Source organism: Hemiscyllium ocellatum, chromosome 11 (genome assembly GCF_020745735.1).
Source record: "Hemiscyllium ocellatum isolate sHemOce1 chromosome 11, sHemOce1.pat.X.cur, whole genome shotgun sequence".
Taxonomy (NCBI): Eukaryota; Metazoa; Chordata; class Chondrichthyes; order Orectolobiformes; family Hemiscylliidae; genus Hemiscyllium; species Hemiscyllium ocellatum.
In genome coordinates, this window is record NC_083411.1 from 57564736 (window position 1) to 57583285 (window position 18550).

Sequence of the window (18550 nt, forward strand, 5' to 3'; positions counted from 1 at the left end):
CAATTGTAACAGGTAATGCAGAGATTATAGAAAAGGTAGAATTTGTAGCAATCACCATTAATAGGGAGAAAATTCTGAGCAAAGTATTGGGATTAAAGGCAGACAAGTCCCCAGGATCTGATGACCTATACTCTATAGTCTTAAAGGAAGTGACAGCGGGGATAGTGGATACATTAATTATAGTATTCCAAAATGTCCTGGAATCTGGAAAGGTTCTAGTGGTTGGAAAATTGCTAATGGAAGACAATAGTTCAAAACGGGAGGGAAATAGAAAGTAGGAAACCACAGAATGGTTAGTTTATTGTCTGTCATTGGGAAATTGTTTGAATTCATTATTAAGTGGTATTACATTTGTAAAGTAAAAACAAACCACCACAGTCAGTGTGGTTTGATGAAGAATAATTCATTTTCTTTGTGAAGAGTAATTCATTTAATTTGCTAGAACTCTTTGAAGATGTAACAAGTGAAGTGGGTAATGGAGGTCCTGTAGATGTAGTATATCTGGACTTCTGGAAAGCATTTGATAAGGTGCCACACATAACTGGTCTGTGGTTTCCTACTTCTGCCTCCCTCCAGATAATGTGGAACTGGAAGGAACCTGTGTGTCTTCCCCATCAGGTTATTAAAAACAGTTTGTGCTCCAGACATGTGTGGACTTTGGATCCCCTGATACTTCATACCATGGTGCCAACTCTCAGTTATGCCACTACTTTTTTGGATGCCCAGAACAAAATTTAGTGCCCTCCAACTAGCCACGTTTTGAGGCCTTCTTTCACTAATCTGAAGTAACTGTATGTCCTTCATTAGATCTACCAACTCTACTTAGGGCAGCACAGTGGCTCAATGGTTAGCACTGCTGCCTCACAGCACCAAAGTCCCAGGTTTGATTCCAGCCTTGGTCGATTGTCTGTGTGGAGTTTGCATGTTCTCCCCGTGTCTGTGTGGGTTTCCTCCGGGTGCTCCGGTTTCCTCCCACAGTCACAAAGATGTGCAAGTCAGGTGTATTGGCCGTGCTAAATTGCCCATAGTGTTAGGTGCATTAGTCAGAGAGGGATGGGTCTGGGTGAGTTACTCGTTGGAGGGTCGTTGTGGACCGGTTGGGCCGAAGGGCCTGTTTCCACACTGTAGGGAATCTAATCTAAACCTAACACAAGGCCCTTAATAAGGCTGGAAATCTGAAACTTTAGGCATAAGAAGCACACTACCTTAACCCCACCCTGGATTCCTGATCTTCAGTGTAGTCCCTCCAAACCAGTTGCTTTGTTTGGCTTGGTCTCCGGACAAAACATAGAAAACTCCTATGGCTGTGATGGGGTATTTTTTGGTTGTTTAATCCCAAAGGATTGGCTGAGCTTTTCTGTGGATGTGTGTGTGTGAGTGAACTTTGGAACAAAATGACAGCAAGAAGTTCATGAATACCTGGAGAGATTGGATCTGAAACTTCAGGAGGGATATTGGAGGCAAACTGTACATATCACTAAGCACAAACACAAAAACAGGTACACAGACACACACACAGACACACACACACACACACACATGCACAAACGCAGACGCATGCAGACACAGATACAGACACACACACACACACACACACACACACCGACACCCACACAGGCACACATACGCAGACACACACAAACACAGACACATACAAACACACAGGCAAACACACACAAATGCATACACACACACACAAAGATACACAGAAACATATATATGCATGCACACACACATGCACACGCACAAATACATCCACACCTATATATTTTATATATGCGTACACACAATCTCTCTCTGCTGTCCCTCATTTTAGTATTTGTAACAAAGATAATGAGGAGTCTATTATGTTATTTTGCTTATCTGTTTTCATAAATAATCCTAGAATTTTGCGTTTTATCATTCCCACAGGGTAACTCGCTACTCTTAATGCCCGGTATTCTCAAGGTGTATTTAGAAAATGGACAGACCAAAGCCTTTCGATTTGAGAAAAATACAACAGTGAAGGTAATGACGGCTATAGGTGTTCTTTGTTCCTTGCTGTGAATTTTCCCGTTTGTTGATTTTGCTCAGCTTTGAATGTACTATTAATTTTAACCATCTACTGGGGGTGGGGTAGGAGGGAGGGAGGAGGTGTTGGGGATAGGCTTGGTGGAGAGGGCAGTAAATGAGTGAAAACTTTTAATTCAGTTGTCAATGGATTAAAGTAGCATTAGTGACAAAGATATAGGAGAGAGATGATGGTGCTTTTTTTCTTTATTTCACTATTTTTGTACTTAAAGTTTGTAACTAGGTAGAACTTGTATAGAATCCCTACAGTGTGGAAACAGGCCCTTTGACCCAACAAGTCCACACTGACCCTCCGAAGAGTATCCCATCCAGACCTATTCCCCTACACTATTACTTTACATTTCCCCTGACTAATCTACACATCCCTGAACACTGTGGGCAATTTAGCATGGACAATTTACCTAACCTGCACATCTTTGGATTGTGGGAGGAAACCAGAGCACCCGGAGGAAATCCACGTCAACACAGGGAGAAGATGCAAACCCCACACAGACAGTTGCCTGAGGCTGGAATCGAACCCAGTCCCTGGCGCTGTGAGGCAGCAGTGCTAACCACTGAGTCACCGTGCTGCACCTAACTTTGTACTTAACGTGGTGCCGTGTGTGGCGGCATCGTGACTTGTCACCATACTCCTGTACTTTTATACTTGAGTACACGTGACAATAAAACCTAAAATCTAACTCTGATTTAAAAACCAATTCTAGACCATTCATTCCTGTTTACAAATGTTACTTTCCATTGTCACAATTTTTGTTTATGCTTTATGAACACTAAATGTTGTAAATCAACATTTCCATTCAAGTGCCATAATGTTTTTACAAGCTGCAGCCACTCAGTGATTTCCCTCAATATGATGTGTAGTAAAGACTCAGGTTTGTTATCTAACCATGGAAGCTGCTCTGGGCAATCTAGTATTCATTAATATAAATAATAGTGAGATTGAATTGGATTTATCATTCTGATAAATGTTAGATTCAGCACCTTACCTTTAAACAGAGGTCTCCTCTGGGAGCACTGGTGAGACATAAACATCCAATAAATGACTGGTTCCAAATTCAAGGAACAGGCTGATTGACTGAAATGAGTTAGATTGTCTTGTCATACAGTCATGGAGTCATGCAGCACAGAAAGAGACCCTTCGGTCCAACTCAACCATGCTGACCAGATATCCCAATCTGATCTAGTCCCATTTGCCAACATTTGGCCCATACCCCTCTAATCTCTTCCTATTCATCTACCCATTCACATGCCTTTTAAATGTTGCAATTGTACCAGCCTGCAACACGTCCTCTGGCAGCTCATTCCATACATGCACCAGCCTCTGTGTGAAAAAGTTGCCTGTCAGGTCTCTGTCAAATCTTTTCCCCTTCACTTTAAACCTATGCCCTCTAATTTTGGATTCCCCTATCCTGGGAAAATGACCTTGACCAGTCATCCTATCCATGCCCCTCCTGATTTCTATAAATCTCTATAAGGTCACCCCTCAGCCTCCGACACTCCAGGGAAAACAGCCCCAGCCTGTTCAGCCTCTCCATATAGCTCAAACCCTCCAACTCTGGCAACATCCTTTTTAACATTTTCTGAACCCTTTCAAGCTTAAGAATGTATTTCTTATAGCAAGGTGACCAGAATTGAATGTAGTATTTTATAAGTTGCTTCACTGCCTTCTTCACCACCCTGTCTACCTGCAACTCCACTTTCAAGGAACTATGCACTTGCACTCCTAAGTATCTTTGTTCAGTAGCACTCCCCAGGACCTTACCATTAAGTGTATAAGTCCTGCCCTGATTTGCCCTATCAAAATGCAGCACCTCACATTTATCTAAATTAAACTCCATCTGCCATTCCTCGGCCCATTGACCCATCTGATCAAGATCCTATTGTATTCTGAGATAACCTTCTTCACTATTACTACATCACCAATTTTTGTTTCATTAACATCCTGTTTTGCCCAGTGAAACCTTGTCATTTAATCTCTCCTGCCTTCCATCACAGACCTTTCCTTTTTCTCTTTCACCACTCACTGCTCTCTGTCTGCAATATTCATTTTGAACCTGTTACATCTCCAACTCTCTCTAATTCTGAAATACGCTCTTCATTAATGCTGAAACTTTAATTTTGTTTCTCTCTCCATAGATGCAGTCTGACCAGTTTATTATTTCCAGCTTTTTCTATTTTTTATTTCAGAGTCTCAGTATTCTGATCTGCCCCTTATATTAATATGATTTTTATTAACAACATCAATGACAACAATCTGCATTTAGAGAGTGTATTTACTCAGGTGTTTCACAGGACATTTATGAAACCAAAATTGACACAAATCATATAAAGAGATACTAGGATAAATGATAAAACTCTTAGTGAAAGCGATGTGTCTTAAAGGAGGTGAAAGGAATGGAAAGGCAGGGAAATGCTGAACTTGGCTATCAGCGATGGAATGTTTAAAGTCAGGGAGTTGAATGAGGCCAGAATTTGAAGAATGTAGATGTCTTGGAGGATGGTAGTAGTGGAGGACACACAGAAATAAGGATGGTCAAGAAAATGGAGGGTTTTGAAATGAAGGATAATGGTCAAGTCAATGTACACCAAAGAGACAGAGTTCAGGTGAACAGGAACCTGTAAGTTAAATGTAGGCAACAGATTTTTGGCTAAGCTATCATCTATGAAGGGTGGGGGATGGGACACCGGGCAGGAATTCGGACCTCAATATAATTAAGTTGCAGTAGAGTGTTTCAGCAATAGATGAGTCGAGGATGGAGTCAGGCAATAGTATTGAGGTGGGATATAGGCAGTCTTAGTGATGATGTGGATTTGTGGTAGGATCTCTGGTCAAATGTGGTTCCCAGGTTGCAAAGTCTGGTTCAGCCTCAGCTAGTTGAGAGCGAGGTGGAATTGGTAACTAGAGAACACAGCAGGACTTGAAGATAATAGCTTTAGTCTTTCTGGTATTCAGTTTGAAGAAATCTTCTCTCATCAGTACTGAATGTGCATCCAAAGTCTGACAGTCTGGAGACATTGGAGGTTGGAATGGAATCATAGTTCAATAATTTCTTTAAGAATTTAATTTGGTTATGAACTGAAAGAGCAAGATTGATTATACTGTAGCCATCTGGTAATCTGTGAAATGAGCAAACTTTGAGGTACAATACTGACCACGTTTCAGAAGTAGCTCTTTAGCATTAAAGCACTTTGGAACATCTTTTGGTGATAAAAATGTGTTGTCCTAATGCTGTCGATTTCTTTAATGCACATGAACAGTATACAAAAGCAACCGAATCTGCAGAATAGCAAACAAAACATAGAACAAAAATTATTGATGTAGGCTTGTCGGTCAACACTTGATTTTTAATCTGACTTTCAAGGTAATATCCAAAGTCTTGTATTCACTGCGTAATGGATGAAAGCATTTATCCACTAAAGGCCAAATTCTGCAGTGAGGATTGTCAAGATTCATGGATGATAACTGAAATAAGTCAACTCCGAAAATGCTTTTCCATTTTTGCAAATCAATGTATCCAGCAATTAAAAAAGCTTTCAAAAGCTTTTAGACATTGACAGAACAGGACAGACAATAGATGTTGGAAAGGGAAGCAAGAACGACTGCTAATTACAATGGGCTCTGTTCCTGCCAATGGCAGAGGTACTGGGAGATATGGTAACCCCCTAGACCTTTATGTCTGGTCACCAATTAGTTCTAGTCAAGAAAGTCCATGGGCAACCTATTCAATCTGCTAAGGTCTTAAGTAATCAATTATTGGCCACTGATGAGCGTCAAATGACCACCTTCGATGTCTCTCTCTTTACATTCCTGCTGGTGTTGGTTTCCCTGGAAAACCAGGGTGACCTCGCTGCCGGATTGGGAGGGGGGATCTCCAGTTACCCCAAATGGCATCTACCTCTAAACTCCCTGACCATCCCCCATTGCCTTCCCACACTGTGACAAGAAGATAAAGAAGACTTGTGTTATTGCAGCTGGATCTGATGATGAGTAGGCCTTGCCTGACTTCAGGACTCAAAGGCTGCTAGCCTCTGATTGGCAGGCAGTTTCTGACAACCAAGGATACTAGCATTGAGCCCAATGAAGGGCCAGGAAACTCGCCCAGGCTTACCAAGTCAGCTCTGACTGTCTTCTCAGCCAAGGGCAGGGGTACATTACTCACCACCGAAAGCCAGTGTGAGAAAAAAGAGGAACTTCATGCCCTCTGAGTCGATATATTAGGCACCAGGATTGTGGATGGTGCATAGGTTTGAACAATTTATAGAGCAAGAGATGTAGTGAGTGGATGGAGGAGGGGGTTTGGACAGCGGGTGGAGAAGGGGTTTGGGAGGGTGGGTGAAGAAGGGGGTTGGGAGGGTGGGTGAAGAAGGGGGTTGAGGGTGGGTGAGTGAGAGTGGGTGGGAGAGTGGGTGGAGGAAGTGGTTGGGAGAGGTGGTGGAGAGGGTGGGAGAGTGGGTGGAGAAGGGGGTTGGGAGAGTGGGTGGATGGGAGAGTGGGTGAAGGGAGAGTGGGTGGAGAGAGTGGGTGAAGAGGGCTGGGAGAGTGGGTGGAGAGGGTGGATTGGAGGTGGGAGAGTGGGTGGGAGAGTGGGTGGAGAAGGGGTGGGAGAGTGGGTGGAGAGGGGGGTGGGAGAGTGGGTGGGGAGGGGGGGTTGGGAGGGTGGGAGAGTGGGTGGAGAAGGGGTGGGAGAGTGGTGGAGAAGGGGTTGGGTGGGAGAGTGGATGGGGGTGGGGAGTTGGGAGAGTGGATGGGGATGGGGTGGAGAGTGGATGGGGGGGAGTGGGAGTGGGAGAGTGGATGGGGGGGGTTTGGGAGTGGAGTGGATGGGGGTTTGGGAGTGGAGGGGACGGGTTTGGGAGAGTGGATGGGACGGGAGGGGGGAGAGTGGATGGGGAGGGGGGTTTGGGAGAGTGGATGGGGATGGGGGTTTGGGAGAGTGGATGGGGACGGGGTTTGGGAGAGTGGATGGGGGGGGGGGGAGAGTGGATGGGGGGGGGTTTGGAGAGTGGATGGGGACGGGGGTTTGGGAGAGTGGATGGGGACGGGGTTTGGGAGAGTGGATGGGGAGGGGGTTTGGGAGAGTGGGTGGGGACGGGGGTTTGGGAGAGTGGGTGGAGAGAGGGGGAAGAGTGGGTGGAGAAGGGGGTATGGAGGTGGATGGAGGATGAGGTTGGGACACTGGATAGAGCAGGGGGTTCCTACAGCAATGGAGCAGCAGATGTAGACTGTGGATGGAACAGGGACTGCAGACTTGGGCAGTGAGTAAGGCAGGATGTTAGGGATGATTTAACACTTTTTCCTTCATATTTCTGCAGTGCTTATTATCATGTTGCTTCGGAGTCTTCTTACATCGTAAGAACATAAGGAACAAGTGGAGAAGTCGGCCATTTAGCTCCCTGACTCCTATCCTGCCATTATGCAAGATCATGGCTGATCTGCTCCAGCCCTCAACTCCTGTTTCATGCTCACGTCTTAATATTTTAAATATCTACCTAGTGTTTCTTTAAATACTTTCAGGGATCTCAACTCCACAACTCCTTGTGATCGAGAATTCAGATATTCACCTTGCTCCGGGAAAAGAATTTTTTTTCCATGTCATTCTGTAACTATATCCCCTAGTTTGAGATTCCCCAACAAGTGGAAACATCTTCTCAACATCCAGCCTTTCACGTTCCCTGAGAATCCTATATGTTTCAATCAGGTCACCCCTCATTCTTCTACACTCGAGTGAATAATGGCCGAATCTGTTTAGCCGTTCCTGAGAACTCAACCTCTTCGTCCCAGGAATCAGCCAATAGGAGAGGATTTTAGATTAGATTACTTACAGTGTGGAAACAGGCCCTTCGGCCCAACAAGTCCACACCGACCCACCGAAGCTCAACCCACCCAGACCCATTCCCCTACACCAAACACTACGGGCAATTCAGCATGGCCAATTCACCTAACCTGCACATCTTTGGACTGTGGGAGGAAACCGGAACACCCGGAGGAAACCCACAGACACGGGGAGAATGTGCAAACTCCACACAGTCAGTCGCCTGAGGCGGGAATTGAACCCAGGTCTCTGGCGCTGTGAGGCAGCTGGGGATAGGTAATACGACCATATATCTTCAACAGGAAATTCAGAAAGGCAATAAGAAATTAATTTTGTTTTCCCTTTCTACTGAAATTTGAAAGGATATCATCCTCAGCCTGAAGTCAAAGTTATCCATCCGTTGTATTGAGCATTTTGCTCTGGTTTTGAAGGAACGATACACTATCAACAAGATCTATATCTTACATGATGATGAACTCATTGAGCAGGTACGTTGGGGTTTCTTTGAACTGTTTACATGAGGGAGTGATATCCTTGAGAGTTTGCAAGCTTTTAAGTAGACAACTAAAGTTACCCACATGTACGTCTACAGAATGAAACCCTTAACCATCCTCTGTATCAGTTCTGAGGAAGGGTCACTGGACCCACCGGGTCACAATAACTCTGATTTCTCTTCACAAATGCTGCCAGACCTGCTGAGCTTTTCCAGCAACTTCTGTTTTTGCCTCTATATCTGTTGGCTTTGTTAACTAACATTGGACTGCTGTCCAAATCTGGCATTTTGAATTGTTTGTTCCATTTGCTGCAGCCTAAAGAAAAGTTCTGTTTTTGGAGACTTTGTAAATGGAATTTGAACAAAGCAGCATCTCTTGGCTTTATCAAATTCTGGTTCAGAAATGCTGATCAATATTACACAACATAGGAGTGAAGAAGATGTCTCTCTGCATTACCTATGGTATTTCCTGGTAATCACTTTTCTGGGAAGGCAAATTGTACGTTCACTTTGGATAAAAAATTGGATTGGATATAGGAGTCAAGCAGTCTTCTCACAACAATTCCAGGATATTGGTGAGGTCACACCTAAACGACTGTTTACAGTTTGGGTCCATCTACCAAAGGAAGGATGTAACAGCAGAAGAGGGGCTGTGACCAGTCAGATTGGTTCCTAGAATGAGGTGGTTGTCTTATGTTGGACGGTTGAGTAAATGAATTCAGTGTTTCTTGAAGTTCAGAAGAATGCGAGGAGATAGAATGGAAATCCATGGGACTGTTCTTAATGTCCCATATAACATAAAATATGACAGGTAGCTGCCTTCCTGTCCACTCCAACCTGCTCCTGATAAAATGAAGGTACGTGAGTGAGTGCCAACATCAGCAACTGAACTGTATTTTTAAAAGAAATTAACAGGTATTTGGAATTGTTAACTTGATCTAAATATTACATTGGCAATGCCATGATATACTTGGCATGGGTCAGCTCTTTTCTTAAGCAGACTGGTTAAAAGATGGGAGGAAAGAGAGTGGTGGTCCATCCTTCTTCGGGTGGCGTGTCCACATCGAGAGCCTTCCCCTCGGCTGTCACTCCCCACCTTTGTAAGTTCCCACATGGCTGGTGAATCTCGCACATAGGGTCACTCACACTCTCAGAATGAGATGCTGCCCAAGTAGAACCGGGATGGAGAGTTGAGTTGTGAATCTTTGGAAAACTGTATTTTGGAGAGCTGAGGATGGTCTGACATTGAGCCTATTCAAGGTAAAGGGTGGCAGATTTTTGTGTTCTAAAAGAACAAAGGGATATGGAGATAGTACAGGAAGGTGAAGTTAAGGTACATGTTAATTATAATTTTCTTGAATGGTGGAGCAAATGGCCTGCCCCAGTTCCTAATGCTTATATTTCATCTGTTCAACTGCAAAATGTATGTAAAAATTGATTCAGCATGGAAATAACAAGTTTTATTGAGACTGCTAAAAATAGCATTGCATTGCAAGTAATTAAAGAACTTGAGGATTGGGCCTCTATTTAACAAAAGGAAGCCTGGGCTGATATCAACAAATTTATCCAGAGAAGCCCCCCTCCTCTGTATCACAACACCATCCAGTGCGAAATGCTTCTTGTTAAAACATAAGCTTAAAGAAATTTTTTTGTTGATTATTTCCACAGTGTGACAATAAGAAGGTATTTCCTGATATAAATGTTTTCTACCTTGTCACAGGTGGTCCAGAAGCGAGAGCCCCGTGATTATAGGTGTCTCTTCAGGGTTTGTTTCCTGCCAAGAGATCCACTTGTACTTTTACAAGATGATCCAGTTACTTTTGAATACCTCTACTCACAGGTATCTATTTGACATGAAGGATCATGGTAAGCCCCTTATAACAATCATGACTGACCACACCAAAAAAGGTTCTGTTTCCCAAGAGCGATAAAGCCGGAGGACGTATTCTGCGCTTAAAGTGGAATATATTCAAAACTAATACGCTGAAGTACATTAGGGAAGATTATGACCTCGTGCTAATATCACTGGACTATTAATCCAGAGACCCAGCTAATGTTTTAGGAGCCTCGGAACAAATCCTGCCACTGCAGATGGTGGAATTTGAATTATCTGGAATTAAGGGTCAAATGTTGATTGTTAGGAAAAACTCATCCAGTTCACTAAAATCCTTCAGGGAAGGAAACTACATACATGTGACCCAGACCCACAGCAATGTGGTTGACTCTGAAACCACCCTCTGGGTAATTAAGGGATGTGGTCAGCGATACCCTCATCCCCTAAATGAATTTTAAAAATATTTCGATGAGGACATTGGGGAACATACCTCTAAGGGAATGGAGTAAATCAGCTTGGGCAATTCACACAAAAATTAAATAGATTACTTTCAGACAATAGCAATTTTGGATAAGTCATATAAACATGACATTTGATAAGTGTGGCTGGTCTAGGAGAAATGGGTGACTTTGGATCTGCCAAAATCCCCACCTCCAGTGGTTTTGCACACCTGTCTGCATCTGTTGTAGATTAATAGTTAGGGATGAATTACCGTGATTAGTTAATAGTAATATTATCATTGTACAATTAATATAGCAAGATTGCAGATGGTGAACTAGATGGACTTCATTTTCATACATCCAGCAATTTCGGTATTTGTGAGATGTTCTGTATTCATGGTTAAAATTATAGTTGACATGTGGGGATTGGCAATTTGAGTTTTGTAGCAGCTAGAGAAAGTGAGGCGGTTCTCTGCAGAGCAGAGAAAATTAAGGGGAGATTTAATACGGGTGTCTATAAATACAAGCGGCTTTGACTGAGTAAATGAAAAGAAACTGTTTTCATTATTTTCACTTTGGTTCCTAACCTGAAGGCACTGGTTTAAGGTCAAAGAAGATGAGCAATGTTCCCTCTCAGAGGTCCTGTAGATTTCAATGACTTCCGGTTCTGGAAGATCCTGCAGGAATTTCAGGATTCCATGCAGCAGAAAAATAATTTATGAGAAAGGAGGTGGAAGTTGATATTCAGTGTGTTATAATCTGAAATTCACTGCCTGAAAAAGAATGGTGGATGTAGGTTTGACAGTAAGATTTGTTTAGTGTTTGTAGATAATTTCTGCTCAACCTGTTTTTTAAATTAATTCATGGGATCAGGGCATCACTGACTAGGCTAACGTTTGTTACCCATTCCGAATTGTCCAGATGGCAGTTAAAAGTCAAACCACATTGCTGTGGGTCTGGAGTCACATGTAGGCCAGACGGTAAGGATGGCAGACTCCTTCCCTAAGGAATGTTCGTGACCTAGATGAGTTTTTCACCAACAATGGTTCACTGTTATCATTAGACTTTTAATTCCAGATTTTTATTGAATTCCAGTTTCCAGCATCTACCATGGTGGGATTCAAACCCAGGTCCCCAGAACATTACCTGGGTCTCTGGGTTAAGAGTCCAGTTGTACCACTAAATGATCACCCTCCTTCAGAGCTCAGAGGTGTTTTTACACACCTCTGGAGCAGATGGGACTTACAGCCAAAACTCCTAGCTCAAAGGTAGGGACATTGCCACTGTACCACAGAGCCTTTGATTAGTTTTGGATACGTAGTTGTAAAGAAAATATGTAGAGCTACAAGGAAAGAACTAGGGTGTTGGTTTAACTGGACAGATCGTTCAAAGAACCAGCAGCAACACAATGCACTTCGAAGCCAAGACAGACAAAGCTATGGACCAAGTGCTGGAAAAGGGGTTTTTGACAAGCGCATACTTGCTGGACCAAGCGGCATTTTTCTGTTGCATAGTTTTATTCTATTCTGTAATTTTGTGAAAGCATTTGTAAGTGGTGGCAATTTGTGTGGATATTTTCTAGATTGCTGTGTGATGCCTTTAGTAATCTCTTTTACAGAGTTGCAATGATGTGCTGCTGGAGAGGTTTGCGATGGAGATGAAATACAGCACTGCTATCCATCTCGCAGCACTGCAAATTCAGGAATGCATCCTCAGCTCCAACCATTCTGAGAAAGTCTCCATGAAGTACATTGAGTGAGTCAATACATTGGGCAGATTGAACTGGGCAATGCTTCAGCTGCACCTCACACCACACTATGTTCACACAGCACTATATGGAATTCTTGATAGCAAGACCCCTGTTTCATAAGCCATCACATCAGTCAGACACTTTCTTAGTGAGCTGCTTAATTGGCAAATCTTCCCATTAGTGTGATCCTTCATTAGCTAGTCTTCCTTTTATTGAAACTCCTTATTAACGAGATTCTTTATTAGTCAGTTTCCTTGTTAATAAGATTCCTAGCGAGTGAGACGTTTGTTTGGAGGAACTTGCTGTTAGTGAGGCATTGTTTGCATGAGTTTAGCAACTAGACCCTTCATTAAGGACACTCCTCATTGACAGCACTCAGTGTTTGTGAAACTCCAGGCTAGAGGAACTTCTCAGTTATGAGTTACTTCACTAACATGTCATAGAATTACCCCTTTAAGTGGAATTAATCTTAGATTCTTATTTTTAGTCTTCTACTTGAAGACTAACTCCTTGGCACTTCGTAATTCTTTAAATTTCATCCAGACCCGATTTTAAATTGGGATAGGAATGGAAGTCAACTTAGCATCAATCTCTACTGACACAAAAACAGGCCCAGACACCTTTCACTCCCAGACCCTGTCAGTGTGACCTCAATAGCTGTAACAGCAGTCCACTGATAGAGTCATAGAGATGTACAGCATGCAAACAGACCTTTGGTCCAACCCGTCCATGCCGACCCGATGTCCTAACTTAATCTAGTCCCATTTGCCAGCACTTGGCCCATATCACTGTAAACTCTTCTTTTTGATATACCCTTCCAGATGCCTTTTAAATGTTGTAATTGTACCAGCCTCCACCACTTCCTCTGGCAGCTCATTCCCTACACGCACCACCCTTTGTGTGAAAAAGTTTCCCCTCAGGTCCCTTTCAAATATTTCCCCTCTCACCCTTTGGTTCTGGACTCCCGCACCCAGAGAAATCACTTTGTCCATTTACCCAATCCGTGCCCCTCATGATTTTCTAAACCTCTATAAGGTCACCCCTCAGCCTCCGACGCTCCAGGGAAATCAGCCCCAGCCTATTCAACCTCTCCCTATAACTCATACCCTCCAACCCTGGCAACATCCTTGTAAATCTTTTCTGAAGCCTTTCAGGTTTCACAACTAGGAAGCAGAAGTGCAGTACTTGGTATATTCTTCCTGAGAAAACAAGAATTTTTTTTAAAAATCCAACATGCATTGAATATTTCTAGCCAATATTTATTGCTCATCAAAATCAGGTTTTCAGTTCACATTGCTGTGTGTCAGCTATTGCTGTGTACAAATTAACTGCAATGTTTCTTTTATCATGACAGTGACCATATTTTAAAAGTACTTTATTAGCAATAAAGCACTTTGGGTGGTCCCAAGGTTCTGAATCATATACAGGGATCCCTGATTTACAAACGTCCAACTTAAGAATGCTCATACAGATCATTCTGCTAAAGCATGCATTTTGTTAATGTGAATTCGCTATAACATAATTGACGAATTGGGGACACTGTTTCTATAGTGTGAACTTTTGTGTATAACACGACCATGGCCCCATTAGTTTAAATAGTGCTGCTATTACGTGATTTTCTTATAACACAGGTTTGCACGAGAACAGAACAATAGCGTTATAGCAGAACTGACTGTACTTATGAATGTGTTCCATTACATGTTCATAACCACCAGATATCCAAACATTTCCTGTACTTATGAATAGCTGCTTTCCATTGTCCTGTATTGTGTGCTGCCATGTGTACAAACCAACTTGTGAACAAACTCCAGAATGGAACCCATTTGCAAACCAGACACTCCCTGTATTGGAAATCACTATGGCAACTGTCACAATGTAGTTGCAGCTTCAGATCACCAGATGGCTCGATGAGGTAGGGTTCTTTGTTCCAACTCCACCATCATTGTGCATAAGGTGCAACTATTAATTAATTGAACATGGGATTTTAAAACAAAATCACTCATAAATCATGGGTGATGCTGGCTGGCCCAGCTTTTCTTGCTCATCCCTTGTTGCCCTTGAGAAGGTGGTGGTGAGCTGCCATCTTGAACTGCTGCAGTCCACGTACTGTGGATTGACCCACAATGCCCTTAGAGTTGGAATTGCAGGATTTTGACCCAGTGACATTGAAGAAATGGCAATAGATTTCCAAGTCAGAATGGTAAGTGGTTTGGAGGGATAGTTTCCAATATCACAAATATCATAGCTCTTCTGGGAGTCAGTACAGACACAATGGGTGAAATAGCCTTTTTCTGTACTGTACAATTCTATGATTGGGGTGAAATAGTTTTAAATGCAACCTTATTATTTTCAGGATGAATTGGGGAATTGAGAATTTTGTCTCATCAACTGTACTTGACAACATGAAAGAGAAAGATATCAGAAAGGCCATTAACTATCACCTTAAGAACAATCATAGCTTGATTGCACCAGGACAAAAGGTAATTCTTTATAACTGGCTATCCAAAGGTAAAAGTGAGTGTTTAAAAAAAATCAATCTTTACTGCTTTCCACCCAATCACAGATGCTCTTTCTGCACGTACCCTTGAGTTTTTTTATGCCTTGTTTAAATACTGTTACATCTCAAAGTGCTCTCAGTTCTGACAAAGCATTCCCCATGTTAACTGTTTTCCTCCCTCCAATCATGCTACCCGACTTGCTGAATATTTCCAACTTTTTCAAGTATCTATTTCAGATTTACAGCTTTCTTGGTTGTTTTGCTGTTTTATAAAGCCATGACTCAATGTGTAGCACACTTGCCGTTTGGTCAAAACATTGTGGATCAGGTCCAATTCTGGAGACTTGAGAACAAGTAACTTGGTTGATGTTGCAGTGCAGTAATGAGGGCATGCTGAAGTGGTTAAGGTGCCATCTGTTGAATGAGTCATTAAACCAAGGTCCCTTCCTGCTCTACGGAGATTTCATAGAATAGAATCCCTCCAGTGTGGAAACAGGCCATTTGGCCCAACAAGTCCACACTGTCCCTCCGAAGTGTAACCCACCCTGACCCATTCCCCTATCCACGACTCTATATGTACCCCTGGTTAATGCACCTAACCCACACATCCCTGAATAATATAGTCAATTTAGCGTGGCCAATGTACCTAACCTGCACATCTTTAGATTGTGGGAGGAAACTGGAGGAAACTCGTGCAGACACGGGGTAACATGCAAACGCCAGACGGACAGTGCCCCGAGGCTGGAATTGATTCCAGGTCCCTGGCACTGTGAGGCAGCAGTGCTAACCACTGATCCAAGAGCACAGGAGTATTTCAAAGACTTGGACAGTTCTTCTTGTGTCCAAGAGAATCGATAGCTCTCAATTAAGAGAACAAGCAAAATAATTATCGTTCATTTACACATTATGATTATGGAATCTTTTTACTGCACTGTGTACAATACTGATCACCATATGGATGGAAGGATATTAATGCATTGTGATTGGTGAGGGGCTTTACTAAACTGGACCTGTATAGGAGTTTAGATGAGTCAGAGGTGACTTCATTGAAACATGTAGGAACTTGTGAAGAGGTTATTATCCCAAGTACAAAAGTTTCTAGTTTTATATTGAAGGGAAAATATTTCCCTTTACACTTTAATACTGTTGCTAAAGCAGGGCGGTGTAAAGTGTGAATGTTCTTTGCCTTCTAAGAATCAGTGAAATATTTATTTGTTACTTATTAAAGCCTCTGAAATATGTGTCTGAGTGACATTCCAGATCAAATCTGTATTCGTGAAGTATTAAAGGAGGAGAAAACAAACTTTTGCTGCTTTCTATGTTTCCATCTCCTGATGCTGTTAGCTCATTCCGAGTGTTTGGTTTTGCTGCCATTATTCATTCCTTGGTGATTTGTCCAAGTGGCCTTTCCTCATATGGGAAGCTGGTCGTGAATGGTTGCTGTATTCAACTGTAGAGGGCATCACAATGAAGACCTGTCATACCCAGAGAAAAAAACCCCATAAAACCAGCAGATGTCACAAACTGGTCTGCCCCTCTTGTAATCAAGCTTCATCAAGGGCCGAAGGGCCTGTTCTGCGCTGTATTGAAATTAAGCTTCATTGTGTCCAAGGATCACAATTCTTTTTAAACTCGCTATTTTCTCCATTTGTCTCCACCTTAAATCCAGCCTGAGTTAATGGCCATCATCTGAAGGGCAAAATCTGAACTTTTATCCCTTAACCCAAGGTCATTGAGGCCTATTTAAAGGAATGAAAGACGTGTACCTAACAATATTCTTTTTCACAAAAGAAGTCACAAATACTTCAGACCAAGTGACCCTGTTTTGAAATGTTGTCATTGTTATAGGACAGGAATCCTAGCAAACAATTTCCACAAGACAGGCTCTCACAAACAACAACACGATAACTAACCAAGGTACCTTGATAAAATGTTGGCTGAGTGGTAAATATTGGCCACTACTGTACTTACCATGGAATCTTGTTTAATTCTCTTTGTGGAATATCTCACTTCTCAATCAAAGGATGGCAACTTTGTCCCTGAAGAACATTAATGAAGTTTTCCCAACAATTGGCAATAGATTTATGATCATCACTAGACTCTTTAATTCCAGATATTTATTGAATTAAAATTTCACCATTTTCCATGGCAGGATTCAAACAGTTCACAGGGCATTATCTGGGTCTCTGGATTAACAAAACAGCAATAACAGCACTAGACTATCACCTCCTCTATCAGTCAGCCAATCATTAATGCGTGCCTGTAAAGTGCCTCTCATCCTAAGTGCTGCAAGTTAATCTTAGCACCAGTGCAGAATTATCCTTTATCTTGAATCACCCTTCGATTTTTTTATCCATATACTGCATTTTAATAACACTTTTACAATCCCTCTATGGTCTCATACATCTCTAGGAAACTTTTCCTCCTTGACCTACAAGTCCATATCCTTTTAACCTCATCATGTGTTTGCCTTTTCTGCTGCTGTATTCCTCAATAAGAGACTTCAGTTGTGTATTTTCCTCCACTGCTTCTGCCTCTCTTTAGACATCCTCCTACTCAGCTGTGAAGTGATGTAGGAAATTCCACTGTAACCAGCACTATTAAGTTGAAGCTTGTTTGTAAAGAGTGCTTTAAACAAAATTGCTTTTTTGGGAAATGCAGTTTCAAAGCTGCATATTTTATAATTAGGTCAGAAGTTTTAATTAAAGCTTCTCATATTGTAAGCCCAGTTAAGCATTTCAATATTTTTGTGTATGAAAGACTAAAGTTGATCAGCCCCTGAAATTGCTCATCATTATCTATCAGCCACTTTGTGATCCCCAGCGTTAACTGCAGACGTTCAGGACATTACATTTTAGGGAGGAAATCCAATTGTTCACAATATAAAGAATATCTTTGATAAATTGAGCTTCATGAATATACATCGATTATTTGATATTAGAACACTTTTTTTTTGTAAAGCAGTTATTTAAATCCATGCAGCAAAGATAAAAGATAAAATGTATTCATCACATGGATTTTCCATTAATTTCTTTCAAATCAGAGGAAGTGTGCCTTGTTGTTTTATGGTAATAACTCAACTGGATTAATTTGTTAAATAATGAAGTCATGGAATCAAAATGTGAAGATGGCAAATTAAATAGACATCTGAAAATTTAGAACTATAATTATGTCTGGGAAGGAAATGCTGAAAATCATGGTATATGCATTGAAGGAGAGAGTTATTGTAGGGTCTTTATAAACATGCAAGATTGAGTTTAAAGAAGATGTAACCACAGGGCCACACCTGCTGCCAATGCATAACCTGATTTGCTGATAGGTGTTTTCTGTCATTGTACTGAATCACTAGTTGGAAAATTCCAGGCGGGATTCCCATTATTTTCCATTGAAAGTCTTTGACCATTTTTGATCAATGTTGCCACATGTGCAACGCTGTTGGGGACATCTTTTCATTAAAATAACTTTTCATGCCAGTATATTAAAATACACTCATTCTGTTTGAAGCAACTGATATCCACGGCACAAGTCCGGCTGAATTACCTGAACATACTGAGTGATCTTCGAGCATATGGAGGGAAAACCTTTAACGCAACCCTTCTGGTATGTAGGGAGAAACAGAAACTGGCTCATTTTTTAAACTAGACTTTTTTGTC

At 41.9% G+C, this 18550-nt stretch overlaps 1 protein-coding gene across 1 annotated transcript in view; it reads left to right on the forward strand.

Annotated features, from left to right (window-relative positions):
* Nucleotides 1-18550, forward strand: part of LOC132820019 (FERM and PDZ domain-containing protein 1-like) — a 146712-nt gene that overhangs the window by 111965 nt on the left and 16197 nt on the right. The window contains exons 10-15 of the mRNA XM_060831945.1: nucleotides 1912-2007; nucleotides 8246-8371; nucleotides 10097-10216; nucleotides 12269-12405; nucleotides 14754-14880; nucleotides 18402-18497. Of these exons, the coding sequence (XP_060687928.1) occupies nucleotides 1912-2007; nucleotides 8246-8371; nucleotides 10097-10216; nucleotides 12269-12405; nucleotides 14754-14880; nucleotides 18402-18497 (702 nt within the window). The remainder of the gene's footprint in view (nucleotides 1-1911; nucleotides 2008-8245; nucleotides 8372-10096; nucleotides 10217-12268; nucleotides 12406-14753; nucleotides 14881-18401; nucleotides 18498-18550) is intronic.